The following is a 25,495-nucleotide window of genomic DNA, read 5'->3' on the forward strand; positions in this document are numbered from 1 at the left end:
CAACCACTGCACCACCATGGAAGCCCTCATTTAGGTCCTCTTAACAATCATGAGGTTATCATCATGTCCTCGTTTCAAATATTTAACAAATGAGCCTCAGAGAGGTTAAGTAACTTCTCCAAGTAGCAAAGCAGGGAATCACACTTGGGCACTGCAGAGCGCTAGTAAGCCTGTATGTAATACTTGCTTCCTTCCCCTCCCTCCAATTCAACAGCATTGAGTACCTGCTACATGGAGGAACTGTCCCAGGAGCTGTGCCACAGGACAACTCTGATAACTGTTTGGGAGGAAATCCAGCTTAACCAACTGAGTGACCACAGGCTGTGTAGTATACTTCTTTAAGCTCTAGTCTCCTCATTTGTAAAATGGAATTAAACATACCTGCCTCACAGTGTTGTTGCGATGATAGATTCAGAAAGTCCAGTGGATAGTGTGTGTCACGTGGGGGTGGTGAACTGCTTTTGGTACTTTAACCTGCACCCTGCAGATGACACAAGAAATATCAATTGGTACAATTCCATGTAAAAACCAAAATAGTATTAGAGAAGAGTGACATTCACTGTCTTCCTGTTTGACCTGCAGCACTACAGAAATAGACCATAGAGGTCTCATTTTTAACTTCCAGCATTATATGAAGTTTGGGTTTCTTCTTTGAGAATCTTAGCAATGCAATGAATCAGTCTTCTTCTAGAGAAACCTTTCAACTCAACTATCACATTTATGAATTAACTTTGTTTTCCTGGAGTAAAAGTGTCAATCTTATTTGTTTTTCAGATTAAGGGGTTTAGATTCCTTACACTTTCACTTTCATACTGGACACCTATACTGGGGACCTGGAAGGAATAACTTCAACTTAGGTTGTATTAATATTATTATAACAATAATTTTAAAAAAGAATTTACACAAGTATTATCTTATATTTGATATATTAATATAGAAATTAAAAAATCAAAATGCAGTCCTGGGAGTTAAGCAGACAAAAAAATAAAAAACAAAACAATCAAACCACATATAATTCCAGTATCACACAGAACCTTTAAATATATTTTCTTTCAAAAGAGAAAATCAATCAAAAATTGTTTAGATACAACATGACTGTCAGCAGAGCAGGAAGCCAATCAGTCTTTCAATATCATAGCACTGCTGTTCCAAGTAAATAACTGAAAGACACAAAATTTCAAAGATATTTTATTCAAAATTCTCCATCTAGGAGAAAAGATATATAACAATGTACACACATGCTTTAATAACTTATTTCACTGTACAACTTGCATCCCATACAATGGTACAATAAATCAGCAAAAGAAAATAATTAGCACTTAAATAATCTATCATGTAAATAGCACTGAATACAGGGTTCAACAAGGTGGAATCTGTACATTTTTTCATGACTGAGCCAGAGCATCTGTCAATCTAGTTGAGTATGTGTCTAAAAATCGAGATGTCTACACCTTTATTAGTGATGTGAAAGGCTATTAGGACCTATGTTGGTTTTGGTTAAATTTGGTGGGCGAGGGCAGAGGGGCTCTATCACTTTTATCCCTTTCTTATAAATACTTTTTCCCTTTTATGTTACTTCCACAGTTTTAAATAAAAATATATTTTATGCTTGTGTATACTATTTTGTCAATACTGTTCTAGCACAGAATTATGTTAATTGGTTATTTTATAGCTAGCAAAATGGTCCAAGCACATTAAGGAAACAAAAGAAATTGACCACTTAGTTCTGCCAAAGTAGCACCTAGTAAAATAGCATGTCAGTAACCTTTCTCCTGCTAGTCCTCCTACGATGCAGGCAAAGAGACGTGGCAACAACTTCAAAAACATGGGCAGAAATTTAAGGAAGAAGATACTATTCTTGTTCCTGAAAAAAAATCTTACTAGTTAGTATTTCTCTATTGCATTTAATAATCTCGGAGTTATAATGACTGCTAAATCAAAGGAGGACTATACAAGAGGAAAACAAGATAAAAATGAGAGACTAGTGAAATCTGAACTTCTTCCAAGAGATTATATTTTCCAAGAAAAACAAAAGGCACAGGAGGTATACATTTCAATTTGGCTCAAAAATAATGAAAATTAACTGAAAAACTTGGCAATAACTTCTGAAACATAAAATCCAATTCTCTACATTTTCTGTGACAGAGCTCAACAAACAAACAGAAAAACACCCTGATTGTGGTTCACCATAATCGGGACTATACATACTGCCTGACGTTTCTACACAGACTGAATCCGAAGGACTAAGTCTGCAAAGTAGGATCGAACAATTGATTTCAATAAAACATCTGCTTGATCAATATTTTCTTTCTAAAACTTAACTTATGTTCAAGCTAACTTCCTTTTGTGGAACTGAAATGATTTGAACGCTCTAATTTTTAGCTGATTGTAGAAGTATTACAGTAATCCCCCATACCAAGGAACACCAAGAGATGGAAAGTCAACTAGTATTATATCTGTGAAAGCTAACTCAGATTTCACTTGGATACTTGTAAACCATGAATCATAAGTTTCAAAAAACAGTAGCTGTGGTCAAGTCTATATCCTATATCTTTAAAAGATAGCAATAATATTTATTATAATTGTAAACATACGTCTGTCTCCCAAGAGAGCACATCTAGGAAAAGGTGCATTTATTGTAACTGCACCTAACATCCCCTTACAGGCTTTCTGTGACAACTGGAGTGTAACTAACTACCACTGCTGAGTAGGACTCTAGGGCATAACCCGAGGGAATCATGTTTCCCAATACCACGGAGCTACTTTACCAGCAATTATGATCGGGACGCAATATTAACAAGTTACACATTTAAAAAGTCATTAGAACATCTCGCTCTTGGACACTAGTATAGAAAGGTCTTCCAAAGATAAAGGAATGGAGGCCTGGTTTAATTTTCTCAGCTAGAGCCATTATTATGTTAAGATCGCCCTCTGCTGTTAAATCAAGGTCTATCTTCAGGTTCCGAAGCGATTTAAAGGGCTTTTTCCCCTTCTGCCTACAAATAATAATAAAAAAGAAATCATAATACAGAAAATGTCCAAAGGGAACAAAACAAAAGCAACGTATGAAGGTTTTTCTTCCATTTAGGAGTCTGACTTACGTATCATCTTCTATATATTTTATTAGTGTCAAGGCTTTCCTGTGAAGGACGAGCAGAAACTGTGCAAGGAAAGTACTCCTGAGAGATAGACCGGGTTTCAAATGAAAGACCTGCAGGATAATGAAGCGTTTTTATAAATAATTTGCCCCGTTCTACTTATACACAGCATGTTTCTGTCTCAGCGCTGACAGTGCCTGGCAGATAACTCACATTAGAGCAGCTAACCACTTCCACAGATGCGCCCTGACACACAGGAGGAGGTGGAGGTATGGGTCTAGGAGTGATCTAACAGTTTTGTTATCTTTAAGAATTGACTCAAATTTTTCCTTCTGCCTTAGACTATATCCGTGTTCATTTTATTATTAAAAATCATGATATAAGTTACTTCTAGCTGTGTTATTTAAGTTTTCTCTGCCCACATCTTCAAATAAAATTGGAGCTACCAGAGGTGAGCCATGCTTAGACTATGGGGTTTTTAAATTTTATTTATTTATTTATTATTTTCGGCTGTGTTGGGTCTTCGTTGCTGTGCGCGGGCTTTCTCTAGTTGCGGCGAGCAGGGGCTACTCTTTGTTGCGGTGCTCGGGCTTCTCATCGTGGTGGCTTGTCTTTGTTGCGGAGCATGGGCTCTAGGCGCGCGGGCTTCAGTAGTTGTGGCTCGCGGGCTCTAGAGCGCAGGCTCAGTAGTTGTGGCGCACGGGCTTAGTTGCTCCACGGCATGTGGGATCTTCCCGGACCAGGGCTCGAACCCATGTCCCCTGTGTTGGCAGGTGAATTTTTTACCACTGTGCCACCAGGAAAGTCCTAGACTATGGTTTTGAGATATTCATATTTTTCAGTTCTGGGGGGGTGGGGCTACATGTGTAGTGGTAGAAGGATTTTATTTCTGCTTGGGAAGCATGGAATTACATGACTTGGAATTATCCTTGAACTTTGCAATATGTCACAGACCACAGACCTGGATCCAAAATTCCTAGTCAACGTAACGATTATGTTATTTCAAAGCTACATCTATGACACTATTTCTTGGTCTGATCCCCAGAAAGATAATTATGACAAATCTCTGTTACCTTAAGAAATAAGACCCATATAATCTAAAATTTTCTTCAAAATCTAGATTTTTTTCAAAGGAATGAGACAATAAAGATGCTATCATGTAAATAAGTTTTAAAGACGTTTTTTGCTCAATTAAGGCAAATAAACATTTGTACAATATCCCCCTTACCAAAAAAAAACACCCTTAGGTTATAAGTTAGTGCTTAGAATTAAAACATTTATTATTTGAACTGGGGGATGCTGCATCTTTAATTGTTAATATACAGGCTACTCCCCTCTAACAATTCAGAAGAAAAATAATTTTGACACTTTAGAAAGATCAGAGACTCTACAAAAGGACTTAATTCTAAATTATATTATAGGCAGTGTGGGATATATTGAGAAAGAAAACGTCATACCATTCACTCTGACAATCTCAGGTTTAACATTTACCTGATCCAGGAAGGCTTTTACTAGAGTGTCTCTGTGTAAGACATCTTGAAAAATATTCCTATGAAGAAAACAGGACAAATGTTGAAATGATTTCCACAACCTCTCACACCAGTCAATAAATTAAATTCTTAGAAGTGCGATTATAAACATATTTATAAGAATTAGATATATATATTTGAAAATATAAAATACATACTCATTTTAACTCAAGGATACATTTGTCTATTACTGGAGTTTGTCAGGCCACAAAGTAATTATTTTCTCTTAAATAGTATAAGCAGTCCCAGGAAGGGTATGTATGTATCTATCATACACATTATAAAAAAATACCGATTGCCTTAGGCAATTAATAAATATAATTACCAATTCCTGCCATCTCAAAAATATAGAACAGCAACAAAAATAAACACATACCACTACCACCAAAAACTAAAACAAAATAAAAGGTTAACTTCACATACTAATAACTTCTAATAAGCAGTTTAGGAGAAAAAAAGGTAAGAGGACGAATGCTGGGAAACATTCAGGCGGGATTAAGGAACACACACAGATGGTTATCTGCAACGTCTTGATCACTGGGTTTGTATCCACAAGCCCATCATCTGGCAAGTAACATGAATCAGCTACCTAAGAAAATGTTAGCTACATTGGCAATGAGCAGAGTAAGAAGTTAAGTTGTAATTCACACTGGAGATAATGTTTATCTACCACACAACCTAGGATATAGTAGGTTCTTAAATAAGACTGTCCCTTTCCCAACCCCCTTTGATCTTTTCTCTTCTTCCTTCCCTTTCCTTGCCTTCTACTTCCCTAAGGAATTTACTGGGATGCTAGGTTGTACTCAAGTCAGAGGGTAATATAACATTTACTAAGGTAAGCAATTTTTAACTGAAAAGAAAGACTGAAAATAGCAGGGATCATCATATAACTGACAGGAGTAGCAGGGAAGGAGGTGCGTGCACAGAGGTAATAGGAAAGTACCTAAAATTTCCTAGTTTTAGCAGATGGGTGTTCCCTACTACAGAAGAAGGAAACTCAGAAGGGGGGAAAAATCAGCATTTCACAATTACTGGCTGTCCAACTGCTGGCCAGTGTGGGCACTGACAACAACCTTTCTCTGGCTTTGGAGAGAGAATTCAGCTATTTAAGTCTAGTGTTCTGAATATATCTGTTTCATAAATTGCTTGTATTGGTCATATGTGAATTAGGTGAAGCAAAGTGTTAAAAAATTCCCCCAAAAGCGCTCTCCAGGAACCCACCAAAAAATAGAAAAAAAAAACCCAAACACTTTAGGAAAGAAGAAAATGCTTGAAGGATCAGATTAATTTTGAGAATTTTGACACGTGTGCCAAAATTACCTATATGTGAAAACTTCGGGACCTGAAATTCTTATTGTTTCGTTTTCTAAACCAATTCCCCTAAATCTTTCAAAGGACTCAACAAGAACACCAGAGAGCTGGGAAAAGCTGGGTCCTAATGAAGCCATCTTTCTGCACCTAGAGACACATGAGGCTGGGGATTCCTTGGACATGGTGTTTCCTTACTATGCTTTTGGGCAATACCTTCTGTCTGACTATCAGTGCTTCACATGTCTGTTGCCTCAGCTCAAAATTTTTCTTCAAGACACAGGACAGGGTTGCTTGCTCCAATTTTACTGCTGCCTTATACACTCAAACCTGGATTATACTAGTTAACATTTATTGAGCACATTCTATGTGCCAGGCATTTTAAACTGATTAAAGAGAACCATGATAGTATACTACAATTTCTTTTCCTGATTTCAGAACATCATTTAAGTGTTTTATAATTCAGATTTATCATCTTTTTTTTTTCTAGTTGAGTCCACATTCAACATGTTATTATCATTACTTTTTTTCTTGTTAATTTACTGATCAGACTTTATGGTAAGAAATGAATAACACAATATAAAATGCAAAGTAAAAGAATGCTCTATTAATATATTTTGACAGTTTTGCCATATTTTATATTTATATATCAAGGAAAAACAGACTTAGAATTACCTCTTTAGTTAATAAGGTTTAGTTAATCAGCCTTTTACGACTCTTACACACTAGTCTATAAGCAATGTAAGGAGCTGGGGCTGTCTGGCTGGCCACTATGAACCTTAGCACCAAGTACTGAGCCTAGGGGCTCAATATACGTTTGTTAAATAAATACTTAAATACTTATTTTTAAGGACTAATCTAACCTATCTTATGGGAAACACATTTATATTAAGAAAAGCTGACATTTAAGAAAAAACGCTTGATTAACCAAATACTTCTTCCAGTATAATTCTCCTAGTAATGTTTCTTTCCTTTTAAACACCAAATTGTTTGTTTTCTTTCTACTCATAAAAGATACAGTTTCCTAATATTGCTTAATGACAATATCAAAAAGCAAGGCACGACATACAAATCAGGAGTGAAGCTTTCGTCCGTGTAGATGATGGTATCCTGAGCCATGTCTTCTTCTGAAGTGGCTCTCCAGAATGCTGCCAGCTCTGATCTCATGTATCTACGCTGATTATAAATATGTTCGTGACAGGGTGGCATCTGCTTGACGGTGTTGACGTCCACATCTATGTGTGTGGTGGGATAGGGCGCGTACATGACTTGCCGGAAGGGAAGCACAAAGCTTCCAGTTGAATCCTGTTATAAACGAAAAGAAAATTTACCGAGAGAGGAACCAAGATGGCGGAGTAGAAGGATGTGCTCTCACTCTCTCTTGCGAGAACACCGGAATCACAACTAACTGCTGGACAATCATCGACAGGAAGACACTGGAACTCATCAAAAAGGATACCCACATCCAAAGACAAAGGAGAAGCCACAATGTGACAGTAGGAGGGACGCAATCACAGTAAAATCAAATCCCGTAACTGCTGGGTGGGTGACTCACAGACCGGAGAACACTTAGACCACAGAAGTCCACCCACTGGAGTGAAGGTTCTGAGCCCCACGTCAGGCTTCCCAACCTGGGGGTTCGGCAACGGGAGGAGGAATTCCTAGAGAATCAGACTTTGAAGGCTACTGGGATTTGATTGCAGGACTTCGACAGGACTGGGGGAAACAGAGACTCCACTCTTGGAGGGCACACACAAAGTAGTGTGTGCATCAGGACCCAGGGGAAGGAGCAGTGACCCCATAGGAGACTGAACCGGACCTACCTGTTAGTGTTGGAGGGTCTCCTACAGAGGTGGGGGGTGGCTGTGGCTCACCGTGGGGACAAGGACACTGAGCAGAAGTTCTGGGAAGTACTCCTTGGCGTGAGCCCTCCCAGAGTCTGCCATTAGCCCCACCAAAGAGCCCAGGTAGGCTCCAGTGTTGGGCTGCCTCAGGCCAAACAACCAATAGGGAGGGAACCCAGCCCCACCCATCAGCAGTCAGGCGGATTAAAGTTTTACTGAGTTCTGCCCACCAGAGCAACAGTCAGCTCTACCCACCACCAGTCCTTCCCATCAAGCCTCTTAGATAGCCTCATCCACCAGAGGGCACACAGCAGAAGCAAGGAGAACTACAATCCTGCAGCCTGTGGAACAAAAACCACATTCACAGAAAGACAGACAAGATGAAAAGGCAGAGGGCTATGTACCAGATGAAGGAGCAAGATAAAACCCCAGAAAAAGAAAATTTACTGTCTTTTACGCCAAAAGGTATGAAGAGCTATCTTTTAATTAAAAAAAAAAAAACTGGCTTTAACTTAGCAAACACAGCTCTAGAAATTTATCCTGGACCATGAATCATGATTGTGTGCCAAACTCCAGTGATGTGTGTGTTACAGCACTGGGTTAGGCAGTAAAACGCCAGAAACAACCTAAGTATCCAAAAAGAGAAGGGATTAAATAAATAAAAATGTTTTATTGTTTAGCTGCTAAAAATTAAGTTGCCAATGTTTATGTGTTCATATTGAAAGATATTCACAATACAGTGTGAAAAAGGAAGTTAAAACATGCAGAGTATAATCTAATTTTTGGGGGGGGAGGGGAAGATATGAAAAAAACACTAACAGAAGAAAAAAAGACCAGAAAGATATATGCCAAATATTAACAGGGGTTATTCATTGGATTATGAGATTACAAGTGACTTTTTACATTCTTCTTGATTATTCATATATTCTGTTAAGTCTCAATGAATACGTATTTTTACAGTAAGTAAAAAATGTACTTCTTTCCAGGTATAGTCACTTGGGTAGCCAGCTGCCATATAACAAGTACCTATTGTTATAATGTCAAAGTATTCTCTGGGAAGCTATACAATTTAAACTTGTGTGGAAAACTCTTAACAAATATTTTTTCATTAAATTATAGTTTCAAGTTTTCCACTATGCATTTGGTATAGGTCCCTTTTAGGGATAAAATTATACAATAAATGAGATGATGCTGAGGAAATAAAAGTACTAAGTACCTTATTATGCCTTTGATAGGAGAAGTTCTAATTTTCAGATTTGTACAATTCAAATCAAAAATGAGTTCCCTTTAAGTAGTTTCTGTATTTAAACAACACTATTATTCTTAGTTCAGAGCACGCACATTATTGAAAATGTAAAAGCTGAAAATAATTTTTATTTGCAACAATTTTTATTATTTTTTTCTTTCATTTTACTATGCCTATATCCTCAAGAAAGCATTCACTCTGAGAGACTCACATAGCCATTAGGAAATCTACTTCTTCACACCTTTGACTATAATTGAAACATCAATAACAGATTCAATAAAGTGAAGAACAATTCCCCATAATTATTGAAAATAATTGCTAATTTATATTTATCTGTTTTGCTCCTTGAAGAGCAGAGTCAAGTAAATAAAGGAAAAATATAAAATAATTTTTTCTTTTGTATATATGTGTGTGTATACACACACACACATACATACATCCAGGAATTGCTTGAGTCCTATACACTGTTTCAAGATAGGAAGCAGCTTAACATTTTTTTCAATAAATGAATATGGTACTTTAAACATAAAATGGTAACACAAAAATTCAAATCCATTCAGTAAAAAAAGAAATGTTCCCATTTAGTTAGGGAAACTGATTCAAGCACATATTAAAAAAAAAAAATCCTGAGGCCAGACAGGTAGCTACAGGAAACCAGAGGGAAACACAAAGAAAGCTATTCTGTGATGTTTCACAGATACTAACTATAAACTCATATGACATATACTCCATGTTCAGACCTGTGTAAAAGAAGTCAGCTCCTTGGCATATAAACATGAGACACATTAAATGCTAATGTTCAAAATATGTGTATAAAGATTCTCAAAAATGATTTTAAAAAATTGGGTTCGGGCTTCCCTGGTGGCGCAGTGGTTGAGAGTCTGCCTGCTGATGCAGGGGACACGGGTTCGTGCCCTGGTGCGGGAAGATCCCACATGCCGCGGAGCGGCTGGGCCTGTGAGCCATGGCCGCTGAGCCTGCGCTCCACAACAGGAGAGGCCACAGCAGTGAGAGGCCCGCATACCGCAAAAACAAAACAAAACAAAACAAAAAATTGGGTTCACCCATGATAAATGGAAACTATACCTTTAGTAGGCCTTGTACAAAGAGCCCTGACTCGTATTTAAATGATGATTCTGCTTCACATAATCTGGAGCATTTTCTCTCTGCTGGAGTCAGAAAAAGGCATAATGTTCTTACTATCTGTAAGTGAAAATATTTTAGCATTAAAATATGAAGTAAAAAGGTCACTGGTTTGCTTATGAAAGAGATGTGAATAGAAATTTCAATTGTTATTGTCAATAAAATCTATTCTGAGAAATAAGTATTCCATAGTCACCTGGAATAGTCTATGGGATATCACACTTGTTACTTAAAATAGGTATTCTATGGTCAAGTAAGTTTGGGAAATGTTAGTAAATTTATTGTATGGTATCTCAAAACCTTTAACATTTGAATACATATTGTGACTCTCCAGGTGACTGAAACAATATGCAGACTTTCTCAAACTTACTTGACCATGGAACCCTTATTCCTAATCTTATATTAGGAAATAATGACCTAATATAATTATTGATTGTATCTCCACCCAGCAACAAGTGTATTCCAAACAAGTAAACCGTTTGGACGAGAAAACTAAATGCAGTTAAATCAAGCAGAATTATGGCTTCTGTTAATAGTTCTATATGTAAAATCCCATTACAATGAATATCTAAGTGTCTAACTCCTTCAACAGAATGAGAATTAATTCTTTCAAATTTAATTTAAAATAAGCAAGCCATTGGTTGGGGATTAGAAACCTATCATTCTAACAGGATTTGATCATAGTTCTATTAGGAAAAATAAAAAGCCATCTAACTACCTTGGAATTCAGACTATATTCAGAGTTTTTATATTAGAGCAGTGGTTTTCAAACTAGTGATGGCAACCTTTTCTTAAATTAAAAAGAGAAAAGATAAAAGAGAAGTTATTAAGCTAGAAGAGGATGTGGGATGAGAAAAATGTTTGAAAAACAGAGCCCCAACCATAGAGGCTTTCTCCCTCCAAGAAGCAACTGGGAAGGCCCTGTGGAACCTGAAGGCTTTGGAGCACACAAATTGAAAGCTACCTTCCTTGGGTAACAGAAATAATAATAAGTCACTAGATGCAATATAATAACAGAGGTAAGCTAACCTGTCATAAATGGTTGTACCAGAAATATAATTTGGGTAAATCAAGGGTCAAGTAATTATACAGGGTACCTTATTATATTACAGAAAAAAAATATAAATATATTTGTCAAGCAAATAATCATTCCTAATATATTTCCTGCGTAAAACTTAGAAAAATTAGGTTTGCTTAAATTGATAGATATGTGCACTTTTCTCTAATTAATCATCAGTGAAGAAAAGTACAAAATTCCTTAGTTTATTACCTAATGCTTGGAAAGGTAACTGTTCATTAATTATTTATTAACTCATATAGCACTAAAACAAATGGTCACAAATGTTACTGAATAAGATATAACCTCCATCGATCACTTCATAGCAACAGGTCCCTAAAAGGAATAAATTTAGGGGGAAAAGCAAGATAGTGAAATCAAGATGAATGATCAGATACCATTTCTCTGTAATTAGTACCAAAAGTACATGGCTATCTTCACATTTATTAAAGATAACATTAGGAAATAGAAGACAAATATTTTCAAAACATCTGACCTTAAAATATTCTCAAAACCACTTATACAGTACTGAGACAAGTATTTATGAATTATCACAATGAAACTGATAAATGACTTCCTATTCAAACAGTTTACTTTAAACTCATTTTTGCCACAGGGTGTCACAGTAATTTGGTCAGATTATATTGCCTACTTATACTATTAGATCATCTTGATGGCAACCTAACCTTTAAATTACAATCCATAATACGTTAGCAGTTTTAAAAAGTCAGATCGTTTGCTGGATTATAAAATAAATTACCTTATTTACTTTCTCCGCACTGCTACCTACTACAACAGAACAGCCACACGTCTGCAAGTGGGAGCTGATGGCACTATAAATTGGAAAAAAAAAAAGATTAAAAACACTGACTGTAAAACAATTTCACAAACTAAAAAAAATAATAATAAAGTGAGCTTCAAATAACTCAGAATAGCCTTACATGATGAACACCAAAACTCTGATTATAATGTCATCTCCTATTTTCCACAACATGCCTCTCACAGATTGTATTTGAACCTTAAAGCAATGCAGTTAGTAAAATATTACCATTTTATCGTGGAAGAAACTGAGGTGTAGAGAGGTTAAGTGGTTAATTTAAAGTCAAATGGGATTAAAAATAACATGGATGGCTGACACTGATCAGAATCAGGACTAAAGAGCTCCTGATTCAAGCCATGTAAGGCCTGGAGATTAAACAAACTCACGCCTCTAAGACTCCATCATGAACCTAAAGGAGAAGACTGTAGACATAAAAGCAAATGCTTTATCCTTTCACTCCTTATTTTTTAAAATAGAATTTTGTGATAATCTGTAATTGTAAAGAAACACTCAAGTAGGAGATGAGATTATACATGTAGACGCAGTACTCAGTTAAGGGACTTAGCACATAGGCACTCAATAAATACTGGCTATTATTATTGTTATTATCATTTTCTTAGAAGAAATATAAATAGGAAATGTAAGCTATTAGCTATTATTATGTGCTTATATGTGCCATGCACTGTTTTAAATGCTTAATATGATTTATCTCACTCAAGGCTTACAACAATCCTATGAAGTAGGTACTACTAATATTCCCATTTTATAAATGAGGTAATGGAGGAACAGAGAGCTCAGGTGGCTTGCCCAGGGTTACACAGCAGTAAGCCAGGAAGTCTGGTTTTAGAGCTCACACTTTTAAGCACTGAAATCTGTTGTAAAATGGAAAGGATCAGTACAAATATGAATAATTTTCTTTTCTAGGCCGAAATAAGTCTATACACAATGCAACTTAATTTGAAAGGATTCTTAGTTTCAGCTTTAATGAGAAAAAAAACAAGAAACCAGAACCAAACAAGGGTCCAAGAATTCTTGCCTGAGTACTACGGAAATTCATCTTCTTTAAATATTAAATAGAGTAACATCAAATACCTCATAGGCATGTGGTAAGTAAAGAAGTAACACAAAACTAAGCAATAGTTCAAAGATGCAGTTTTGACCCTAGAATAATGGAGGTAGGCATTCTGTTATTTTCTTCCTTCCCAATCTTGTCACAGGTGAGCGTAAGATTTGCGTCTGCTCCACCCAGTTTTTACAAAAAGAAACAAAATTCTTACTTGAGAAGAAAGCCTTCATGACAACTGTCACCAATATCATCATCATTGAGAACTGTATCAGCTATCTAAAATGAACCAAAAAAAAAAAATTTATTCTGGCTGTAACAAAACGCTGAAATAACACTTTTAATACACAAGTTTTCTGAAGTCTAGGCTCAATATAACACACTGCCCTCATTTCTGAGCATCACAAATCCCCATAAAACAATCTGTGTGCATCACTATAGACTTGCAGAACAAATGATGTGAAAGCTGGTCAGACAGCTTAAGCAACAATGTTTACAAGAACAATTTCCTCTTCTGGGCTGTCACAATCAGGAGACACATCTTAATTACCAAGTCAGGGAGCAACAAAAATAGTTTCCTAAAGATTTCTCTATACATGCATAGTGTGTAATTCCTAATGTCCTCAACAACTGAATGATTAAGGAAATCAGATTAGTGAAGGTAAGTGAACTTCCATTAACTGCCAGTGATTTGTACACTGCTTTGTTACAAAAAGTACTGCATTAAATACTGACTGATTCTCTAAGGTCTGAAATTCTCCCGCTTAGGAAATGCAAAAGTGGAGAAATTAACTTAATGAATTTAATTTTATCATATTACCATTACTGACCAAAAAGCCTCTGGCCATAAAATTCAGGATTTTAAGTGTGTTTGTTAAAGTGGCTAATAATTCATATGAACAGTATATGTGACAAAAAAATGTATATTACTAAAATTAGAATATTACTAATATACATCATAGTAATATCCTATTTAACATTACAAGTGAGAACTTACATCTATTTCTTCAGGGACACTGTGGGATTTCATAGATGAAAGCAGTTCCATTACAGGAATGACTTCTCCAGTAAGCATTGGAATAATACTCTGACCCTGCATAAAAAAGTAAAATGAGGTGAAGAAAAATCACACAATATAGGATAAAGTGGGCAATAAAAAGTAAAAAACTGAAAGCAAAGAATAACACCCTTTGATAGAAATACTTGATAACTTGTTCAAACAGCCCCAAACAAGTCTACTACTCCAAAATATTTCTATTTCTAAAGGATTTACATGCTGTTTAAAACTCCTTTTCATTCTTCCAGGAATAATTTTCTTTTTTTCTCTTTTTTTTTTGGCTGCACCATGCGACATGCGGGATCTTAGTTCCCCAACCAGGGATCGAACCCGTACCTCCTGTATTGGGAGTACGAAGACTTTTTTGTTGTTGTTAATTAAATATCTTTATTATGGGAAAGTTTCCCATATCCCATAGTATGCCTAGAATATGTTACGAATTAAAAGTATACAATTTTGTTTTCTTTTTTTATTGGGGCTACAGTTGTTTTGCAATGTTGTGGGAGCATGGAGTCTTAACCACTGAATCGCCAGGGATATCCCAGGAATAATTTTCTTTAGTCAGAATGGAATCATTGGTTTATCATTTTACACAAAATAATTAAATCACCACACCAAATTTAGAAAGGTTCTCCTTTGAAATTTTATTTGAGATATAAGAACTTCTGTTAATCAAAGGTCACTGATGCATTTTATATTAAAAATGAGGAAAGCCAAGCATAAAAAGGCTTTGAAATCCTCAGCAGATAACTCAGTAGTAAAGTGTGAATCAATACTCAATCTCAGGACTTCCCTGGTGGTCCAGTGGTTGGGATTTCGCCTTCCAATGCAGGGGGTGCAGGTTCGATCCCTGGTCACGGAGCTAGGATCCCACATGTCTCGCGGCCAAAAATCCAAAACATAAAACAGAAGCAGTGTTGTAAAAATTCAATAAAGACTTTAAAATTGGTCCACATCAAAAAAAAAAAAATCTAAAAAAAACCCCTCAATCTCTACATTCATAATAAGGTATAATCTACCCAAATGCAAATCAAAGTCATAACATATATTTTTAAGAATCAATAAAGCAGACAAATTTCCTTCAGTGTTCTTTCAAGGTAATGCTACTAGTTATTACATCTCAAAGATGTAATTTTAAAATCTGCAGTTTCTAGAATGAAATTGAAAATTCAGTACAGAACACCACACACATAAAGTGTCTCAAATACGGGTGCTCCCTCATTTATTCACTGCCACCACCACTCCCCCAAAATGTTTTGCCCATCCTGAATATGTAAACTTTTAGAGGCAGATGAAATTGTCATGTCTATCAATTTTTAGCTACGCATGTTTTAAAATCACCTATTATTTAAGATCTAACAATAAAACTTTTCCCCTCATTCACGTTTTATGAAATGATTATATTCAAACTCTTTACATGCATATTCAAATTAGAACCTCTGTCATCCTTGCAGCCAGTCCACTTTTTGAGTGACCAAACCTAGTTTTCAGAGCCCCTTATCATATAAGTTTCTTCAGAATTTAAATGTGATGCTGCCTCTGGAAATTTTATCCTAATAGGCCCCCTTGCATCACACAGGAGGTTTTATTATTTAAAAAAAAAAAATCCATCTTGTAGTAACTTACAAACATAAAACCACTCATTGTTTTTGCTTTTCAAAGTAATTTTTTTAATGTCTGCTTACAATTACAACAATCAACACACGCAACTCAAGAAGATTAACAACTGAAGCTGCGTTGAATTTGCTTCCTTGTAAAATGATTTTATCAGATGACAGCTATAAGCATCTAAAACTAGCACTGATTAAAGTTGTTTTAGACTATCATCCTCAAACAGTATTTATTGTTCAAAATAAAGTCACTGCAAGCACATGATATGAGATTTGCAAGAACTCGATTATCAGGTGACTCCTCCTGGATTTCAGAAAGGATAGTTATGGGAAAATACCTTCCCTTAGGTGTAGGCATATATAGTATGTTATACACAGCATCTCAGACATTTATCATCATAAGCAAATGGCTATGCTCATTGAAGCTTAACAACAATGACAAATCCTAGACGGCTGAACACAGAAGAGGCTCTAAAAGAAAATGCTTCCAGTTATTTCCTCCTTGGACTTCTCTAACTTGAACTTTTCAGCAGGTGAACGTTTCCCCTTTAAAAACCTCCAGTTTGTCCAAGTATACTTCCCTCCTGACATAGAAAGGATAGGATAACATTTTCAAGAAAAGCCCTTAAATGAGAAATAAACCTAAATGTTAATAGTTGTCAACTTTATAAATACAGGTTTCTGGTTTGAAAAAAAATCCCAGAAAAAGTAGAATTTTACTGGGTCTTAAATTTCGTTATTTTGAGATAACTCAACTAGTTACTCTGTAACTGGCGGGTACATCTAGAAGTTGGTGAAATTCATCCCATTCCTTGGCACCCTGCTTACTGACCAGCAAGCAAAGGCTGGGCTTCTCTGAGTAAAGGGAAACATTTCCTTGTAAGTCTTGGAACTTGCCCCATAATTACCTCCTTCTGACTTTTGTAAAAGTTATTTACAAAAGTACAAACTTAACAATTTTGTAAAGAAGATCATTTTATAGGGTTTTGTATTTCCCTTGTTCATGTTCCTGTATTTTGACAAACTTTTAGAAAAAGTTATTGTTTAAAATATCATTTGTCTCAGGCAGGCTAAAGAGAACCAGGGAGAAGGCTTGTTTAGACTGGAGTTTTAACAGAGGAGCAAGGAGGGTAGCCAAAAGCAATGAAAGTAAAAGCAAAGAACATTTTTTCCTTTGGGGATTCGCCTTCCAAATGCCTCTGCCCTAGGCTGAAATGTTTTGCAATTAATTTCCATAAGGGAAGCTATACCCTTGCAATCATGCTTCTCAAACCCTGGTGCCTGCTCCCTAAGGATGTTCAAAACCATGGGATAAACACAGCATGTTTTCCTGGAGACTTGATACCACTGGAAGCCCAAGTGGTAAGAAGGTGAGGAATATCACCGGCAAACTGTAATATTAAAACAAAAAGATATATCACAGAATAAAATGTAAATTTCATGAGTTTTAAAGATACAACACGAGACTTCAAAGTAATATTATGCTTAGAGCTGTGTCTGTACCCCCAGATACTTTAGGGGCACTCACTCTCCTGTTACAACTACTTCTGTGGAAATGTTTGAGAAGCAATACCTTAAAAAAAAAAAAAAAACTCCTATAGAATTTAAAATTTTTACTATGAACAAGTTATCCAAAACTTATCCCATGCAAACAGAAAAAAGAGAAGCAAAATATTAATTTGTGGATGCAATTATTATTATCCTTTACTTATTTAACTCTTCAGGTCTAAGATATGGAAATTTTCATCCAGTTTATTCCATTTATCTCCATAAAGATTCTGTTCGTGCTCAGGCTCACTCTGTCAAACTAGTATGCCTTCAAGGCCTTAACAGAAGCAGCCCTTAGCTTTATACAGACATATGTAGTGGGTTTGGCAGTGTCTTGTAATATGCAATCTGCACCTTACCTGATCTTCCATTCGCTCTGTGCCTTCCAAGACGATCTTCTGGACATTTTCTTGCCTTTCCTGAGCGAGAGAAAATTCATTAAAATAAAAAAAACCACAACATTTTGATACTTGTTTATTTTTCACAATACAGTTAAATGGCAGACATCTTCTTGGGTAATTTAGTTCATGGGAACAACACGTTCCACTTTAGGGCAAAAAAAAAAGGGGGGGGATTAACCCAACAAATCCACGCTCTCACAGACAATACGAAATAAAATAAAAACACCCTTTTTGTCTGCAGTTAAAAACAGATAATGTGACAGAAAGAGTCAATGTAACATCTGTGTAGTTTCACAAAGGAAACTAATGATTTGTACTTTTCAAATTAGATAAGATCCAGACGAATCTAGTGACTATACAGCTTCCAGATTTTAAATGATTTTCATAAGCACGTGAGAAGAAAGGAGGCAAGCCTGCAAACACAGTAGAAAAACTCTTCTTTTAAAAGATACTATTTTTCCTTACTATTTGGTAAAAGCCTTATAAAATCAGTAAGGCTTTAGTGGACTTCCATGTTAGTATCAAACTGCAAAGCAGAAAGGAGAATTAAATTTGTTCTTCTCATCTGCCAAAATTACAGTATATGGAAATATAATTATCACTATATATTAAACTATAAGATTAGGGGACAACAATGATTTCCTCTACCTCAATCTACAAAATTAAAAGGAATATCTCCTGAAAACCATTTGGTCCAACTTCTTCATTTTACAAATTTGGGAACTTGGCAAAGAAATTAAAGGGACCAAAGGTTATTTGGGCAAAGGCTTACGAAACTATTGTTCTGAACTGCTTACGCCCACACAGTGGTAAGTGAAAGACAGGGTCATGCAATGCAGAAACAAAAAGCTTTCAGAGTCAAAGGCTCCCAAGACAAATCCAGACTCTAAAACTTATGTTTCCTTATTTCTCTAAGCTTTGGCTTTCTATTTACAATGTGAAGCTATCATCTCCTACTTTCCAGAGTTAGAAGACCACAGACATCAGCCTAAGATCTATCAGTACCTAATAGGGTAGAAGCAAATAACAGCTCCTGTTTGAACTTAATTGCATATAATTTCTAAAATTTAGATAAAAATGTATCAGAAGGTAAACTTTCAGTAGCTAGGTTAGCATGCTTAATAAGCTTCCAAACCCACTCACCTTGTGCATCCATATCCTTCCCTTCCGGATAATGTGTGTTAATCTATCCACACACACTCTGTGAAGTGGGAGATAGAAACTCAGCTCCGTCTGGGGAAGTATAATTGATAGTCCATAGGTGCTCCTATCCCCATTCCAGTTTCCATCGAAGATTAATGACACAATAATTACTCCTTTTTCAGACAAGACAAAAAACTTTACGTCTATCGCCCCACTCTCTGCATTTCGAAGGATTTCTCCATTGAGGGTATGGTTGGCAAGAAAAGTTATTTCTCCATCGCTTAGAAGTAACTGTTCTGTCTTTGGAGCCCAAATGTGCCTTACTCTAGGGCCAAGAATATTGTCCCAGTAAGCAAAGGTTGCTGCTAATAAAGGGGATTCACCACTTAAAGCAATCTCTGTCTTGGCAACAGCTGGAGAAGGTGGTGGACAGAGAGTCGACATACTGCATCCCAACTGTCACATTATCCAAAAGCTCCAAGGTTATCTAAACAATGACAAACAAAACGAGTGATCAGGTTCAGCGATTTTAAGCCATCCATCAAAAACGCATATTTTGGGACTGACATATATACACTACTATATATAAAATAGATGACTAATAAGAACCTACTGTATAGCACAGGGAACTCTACTCAATACTCTGTAATGACCTATATGGGAAAAGAATCTAAAAAAGAGTGGATATATGTATATGTATAACTGGTTCACTTTGCTGTACAGCAGAAACACAACATTGTGAATCAATTTTACAAAAGAAATAAAGGGCATTCTAAGGTCAAAAAAACCCCAAACCCTCAAATGATTTACGTATATGTGGTTTTCTCCTCTTCAGTCAAAACGATTTGGAAGCATGTCTCCTACATGAAAGAGACATTAAACTAGCATGGCAGGTGCATATTAAGTGTTTGCAATATGACGATAATGTACTACCATATATAGTAACATGCCACTTATATTCAGGGCATACACTTAGAAATCCAAAATAATGATGGCCTTAAAAAAAGCCTCTGAACATTAATATAAAATATTATATACTAAAGCTCATAGAATAGATCCTCACTGTTTCTAAATATCCAGCCTATATGCAATTCTAATACGATTGGATATTTGGTTCCTAAACCATAGGAACTAAAGAGAAACAAATTGAGAAAGGGAGGGCTCAGCTAGAGACCATGACACTTCTTGTGGGCTGAACTATGTCCCCCCAAAATATATGTTCAAGTCATAATAACCCCCTGTATCTGTGAATGTGACCTTATTTGGAAATAGGTGTAATCAAGTTAAGATGGGGTCCTAATCCAATGGCTGGTGTCATTACAAGGAGAAAGATTTGGAGACATACAGACAGGGAAAACAGGGCCATGCGAAGACGAAGGCAGAAACTGGAGTGATGCAGCAACAAGTCAAGTAATGTGAAGGATCGCTGGTAACTATCAGAAGCTGAGGCAAAGAACGATTCTTCCGTGGAAACTTTAGAGGAGCATGCCCCTGCCAACACCTTATTTCAGACTTCTAGCTTTCAGAACAGAGAGAGAATACATTTTCCTCATTTTTACATCACACAGTTTGTGGTACTTTACTACAGCAGTCCACACCTGACGGTAGAAAACCTTAAAAGCTGCTAAGAAAAGAAAAAAAGAAAAAAAAAAAAAGGCAAAAGCTTGCAAGAATACAACAATCTAGAACCATAAGAGAAAATAAGGAAAAAGTCCTCAATGCACTCAATGATGCTCTTTGGGTAACAGGATGCTAAAGCCCAATACTGGTGTTTAAAATGACAGATAAATACATTTAATATGCTATTCAAGAAAGCAGCGTAGCCTTTTATCATTGCAAAGAGAGTTATACTAAACGGGTAAAAAAGCTTTAGTTATTTAAAACATGTAGAGAACTAAATGATTGGATGGGCCAGGTCAACCTTTCAATCTACTGAGAAAACAGAGAAGAGGAACTGCCCAAGGTCACCAAGCCAGGCTGAAATCCAGGTCTCTTGTATATCTTAACCCATCCCACTGTATCACTCTGAAAGTGTACATTCAGTGTGATGTTACTGTAAAATGAATCATTCCTGCCTAGTGTTAAAATTGAATACCTATGCATATTCAATACCAATTTCATTTAAACAAGTCTAAAATTGTGGAATCTATTCGTCATATAATGGTAAAGGATAGTAGTTAATGATAGGTAAACTATGATATATCTATCTTTGCCTGTATGATTGCTTTGGGAATTAACATTTTATCTGTAACTAACTTCATGTCAAAGTAAACCATTTTACTTAAAATAAAGAATTTGATCTACATCTTGTCAGGAGAGTTCAGAGACTGATGAAAAGCAAAAAAAAAAAAAACCCAACAAAAAACTACTCTAATTTTAGAGTACTGTATGAGCACTTTTATCATGATGTCAAGAACAGTTATACAGTGCTTGGCAAAACGCTTTACAGTAGGTATGTGGATATGTGCAGAAATGGCTTAACACAAGAACAGTTCTTGTGTATTTTTTATTCTAGAAATTCATTTAGGAAATATTCACTTTTTTAATGTGTTATATCAATTTAATAGACTTAAGAGACTATACTGGGCATAAGTTGTATAGTTTGTTTAAAATATCCACTGTTATGGATACAGTTTAAACAGTCAGTTTATAATGACAGAATATAGGAGTATAATCTGAATTGAAACTGTAATGGTGTTATGATAATTAACAACAGCAAACTGGAGGCCAAGGAGACGAATTAAGTAAACACAGAGCTATACAATTATATGGTAACATATTCTTCTTTTGTTCTTCCTTTTTGGATAAAAAAGGTGAATGATCATAAAGGCAATACTGCTACTCAAACATTTCATCATTATGTTGATAATAAAAACACTTCCTTAAATGGAATTGAGCCCTGGAGCAAATATGGTTAGATTATGGGACAACTTTTTACCTGATTGTGAAAACTCAACTATTATAGACCACTAATTACATTCAATCTCATTGCTAGTATCATTAGAAAGAGAATAAGGGACAAAGGCTATGTTGAATTGTTTAGCTTTAAATCCTGCCAAAAGTCACAGAGTAGTACACTTAGGAGAGTAGTAAAATGAGTCTACTAACACTTAAAGTCATCATCTTTGGTAAAGAAAATCCATACATACAGACATGGCTCAAAAAAATCAGTTCAAAACCAAGAGTCTTTTATCTATATGTCTTATTTACATGCAGTGCTGGCTATACCAGACAGTTATCAAACAAAAGCCGTAAGAGTCTTTGAGGGAAGCCAGGATTCAAATTGGTGACACAGTGGCTTGCCACACTCCTGTAAACAAAAGACAGGGTTCATGAAGATGTACCCAATATACTTCCCGAAAATCATCCAACATATGCAGATGTAAAGATTATACTAATTATCATCTGTTAAAACTGTTAGCACAGGGGTAGTTCTGAAGTTTTGCTTTTTCTTAAACCTTTGCTAAAAATCAGCCATCTCTTCTCTGATTGATATTTAGAAAGTTGGTTGGTCCACTGCTGTTGCAAATCAGAATTCAACCATCATAAGGCCCACACTTCTTGTAACCATGTTTTCTGTTTATTTTCTCCCAGCTCTAAGAGAAGCAGGATACTAAACCAGCCCACCTTCCAAAACAGGAGCTGCCCAGACCAACTATTGACAGTGATCTGCTTGTAACACCAGATAGTTCGCAACACTTCAAGACTCAGAGGTTAAGTTCATCATATCACTATCAGGCCATCTTTCACAGCTCCAGTTTCTCAAATAGGCAGGCTAACCTACTACTCCTTAGAATTACTTAATTAAAATAGAGCCCAAAGGCAGGCTTGAAAGATAGGAGTCTCCTCTGGTTTTCTCTCTCTCTGAAGGTAAATTCTGAACTGCTAACAGGGCCAAAGAAAGACACTATTTTATCAACTTTAAAAGGTGGAGAAAAAACACTTTAGCTCCCATGTAACTGTTTCCTTGGAGCAGGTTAGTCCTGGCATAGTGCACAATCTGCGATGTGGTCTATCACTTCTCTTGTTTTTGTTTCATATGTGTAAAGAGAACAGGCATGATGAGGTAGTTTCCAACTGATTCAGGGCTCTCCTAGACTGCCAAGGTGCTGGCAACAGTGTCTGTGTCACATAACACCATCATACTTCAAGTATTCTGACTCCATATTATTAATTTCCCATATATTGTATTCTTGCTTCTGTGATGTTCCCTTTATGTTAAAAGTTTTCCAATGTCTAAGATCGTATCTACCAGTATTTTCCAATCTCTTTGTACAAATTAAAGTGCTAGATATATTGTGTCCCCTTGCTTTGCATCACAAGAGAGATGAGAACAGTTTGAATTGAAATTTATCCACTGGCCACAACCAACTGTTTTAACGAGAGCCTAACAAACTTCATTGTTTCTGAAAGGGCCATGTCTCTCGGGCAAGTGCATGACCTCCCGGTCTCCTGAATACAGAAGCCTGGTGGAGTTCACCGGGGCCAGTCAGACCCTGAGGGGTCACAGCAGACGCGTAATCACTGCACTTCTTTTTGCAACCGATACCATCAGTCAAGTGATGCCCAAGTCATAATGGTCAATTCCTTTAAGTAAGTCTGTGTATCCTCGGAGAAGTGAAGTAAGCAGGTCGTGAACCACAGAACGGGAGCAAAAGACAGTCTAGATTTGCTGCCCAAATTTACAAGACATCAGCAATCCTTAGAAACTTCAACTTCTGTAGACTAGTAGTATTACCCCACGCCACGCCGCTTTATCCCCTCTCGGACCCCGACTTCGTACGGAGCAGCCGCGCGCCGCCCGCCCTCTGGTTTTCCCCGGGCCAGGCCTCTCGGTGCCCGAGGCTCCTTTCCCTTGAGCCCGCGGCACAGGGGGTCCGACGGGTCCCTCTGAGTGTCACGCCGGGACCCCGAGAAGGAGCCAGCTCGGGGACTGTGGGCGGAAAAACGGACCGACCCCTGTCCCCCTGCCTCTGCGCCGCCACTGCCAGAAAGCCCGGATGAAGGCAACTCCACTGGTCGCCGGGCTGAAATTCCCGATGCCGGCTTTCGATCAGGGAAGAGAGCGGCAAAGAGAGGACCAGCCGAGCAGAGGCTTGGCGAGAGCCTCCGCCGCCGCCCCCGCGCGGTCCAGGTACCCGGAGCCCAAACAGCCACCTACACGCCGGTTCTCACTCACCTACTCGCCACCGCCTGCGCCTCCGCCGCCTCCGCCGCCGCCGCCGCGGGCATAGAACCGCAACCGCAGTCCCGCCCCCGCGGCCCTGGCCCCGCCCCCGCGCGCGTTGCGTCCGCGAACCCGCTTCACGCCGTGGTCGTTTCCCGCCTTGTGCTCTTCTCCTGGTAAATTTTATCAGTTCTTTCCTCATTCACCCTTAGCGAATACTGTGAGAGCAAGGGGAGGAGAGAAAGGGCGGGAAAAACAAAGCCACACACCTCCTAAACACACCCCCTGCTCTCTCTAGGCCCCGCCCCCTTAAGGAAGAAACCGGGCAGCAGGGATGGCTGACGCGTGAAGCGCCATCTTTCACGCGGGCGGAACAAGTCGCCGTTGCTGCACTACCATGTCCTCGTGGGACACCGTAGGTACGCCTTGGTGTTTTCGAGATGCGATTATACGTAAACGCACGAGGTCTGCGCAAGGCGGGGTTCGGGGCGTACTTGCTCTGTCCCTTTGCTCAATGGCGTGCTCGGTAAATTTAGGGTAAGCTGATAACCAAGATAGTTCCGTTCTTAACGGGGAGGACTCCTGGGCCCCAAGAAACCAAAGAAGAGTTGGTGGTTGTGAATGATTTTGTTTGTGCTTGGCAGGTAGCAGGCGCTCAACAAATATTTGATGAACGGATTTGTTTTTTTTTTTTGCGGTACGCGGGCTTCTCACTGTTGTGGCCTCTCCCACTGCGGAGCACAGGTTCCGGACGTGCAGGCTCAGCGGCCATGGCTCACGGGCCCAGCCACTCCGCGGCATGTGGGATGTTCCCGGACCGGGGCACGAACCCGTGTCTCCTGAATCGGCAGGCGGACTCTCAACCACTGCGCCACCAGGGAAGCCCTGGTTTTTTTAATGACACAGTTCAGTACGCTGTAACTTCACCCCAAGCCTCGTTAGGTAATTTTCTTTCCCACAATATATAGTCACGACAATTTTGTCTTCTTTACATGTAAGCATTTTCTCAAGGATGATTTTCATGTCTTTAAACATCCTATAAGCTAGTTGCACAATGTGGATGAGTTGGGTGGGTTTTTTTTTTCACCTTTGAAAATGTACTATATTGTTTTGTGATGTGCTGTAAGATTTTTTTTTTTTTTAAATCTCCAGTTAAATCAGCCTTTTGGTCTGCAAGTGTATTTTCAGGTTATTCGCTACAGATGAGTGGCACTTAACATTTTTCATCTTTAAAAATCGCGTAGGACATCTTTATCATTCAGAGGAAGAAATACACAAAATGACTCCCTCAAACCTATACCCTCTGCAGAAATAGACCCTTTACCTATGCTTTATGCTTATATCAAACACCAAAAAAATCTACCATTTATGTAGTTCCTACTGTGTCTTTGGTATTGTGCTTCTCAGCCTACATGAAGAATTACGCTCGGGGCTTCCCTGGTGGCACAGTGGTTAAGAATC

The 25,495-nt window shown here is 37.6% G+C and overlaps 1 protein-coding gene across 2 annotated transcripts; it reads right to left on the reverse strand.

Annotated features, from left to right (window-relative positions):
• Nucleotides 1-1,172: 1,172 nt before the first annotated feature.
• C9orf72 (C9orf72-SMCR8 complex subunit) lies at nt 1,173-24,107 on the reverse strand. 2 transcript variants are annotated; one of them, XM_024754718.1, is made up of 11 exons: nt 24,047-24,107; nt 18,868-19,354; nt 17,683-17,742; nt 14,106-14,201; nt 13,323-13,387; nt 11,986-12,058; nt 10,112-10,228; nt 7,005-7,240; nt 4,590-4,647; nt 3,102-3,211; nt 1,173-2,996 (listed from the first exon to the last, which is right to left on the reverse strand). In XM_024754718.1, the coding sequence occupies exons 2-11, from the start codon at nt 19,309-19,311 to the stop codon at nt 2,810-2,812; spliced, it is 1,446 nt and encodes a 481-aa protein (XP_024610486.1). In that variant the 5' UTR covers nt 19,312-19,354; nt 24,047-24,107; the 3' UTR covers nt 1,173-2,809. The 2 variants fall into 2 exon arrangements, with proteins under 2 accessions (XP_024610486.1, XP_024610493.1); XM_024754725.1 differs by lacking the exon at nt 10,112-10,228.
• Between the last annotated feature and the right edge of the window lie 1,388 nt (nt 24,108-25,495).

This window comes from Neophocaena asiaeorientalis, unplaced genomic scaffold (genome assembly GCF_003031525.2).
Source record: "Neophocaena asiaeorientalis asiaeorientalis breed wild unplaced genomic scaffold, Neophocaena_asiaeorientalis_V1.1 scaffold379, whole genome shotgun sequence".
In the NCBI taxonomy this organism is placed as follows: Eukaryota; Metazoa; Chordata; class Mammalia; order Artiodactyla; family Phocoenidae; genus Neophocaena; species Neophocaena asiaeorientalis.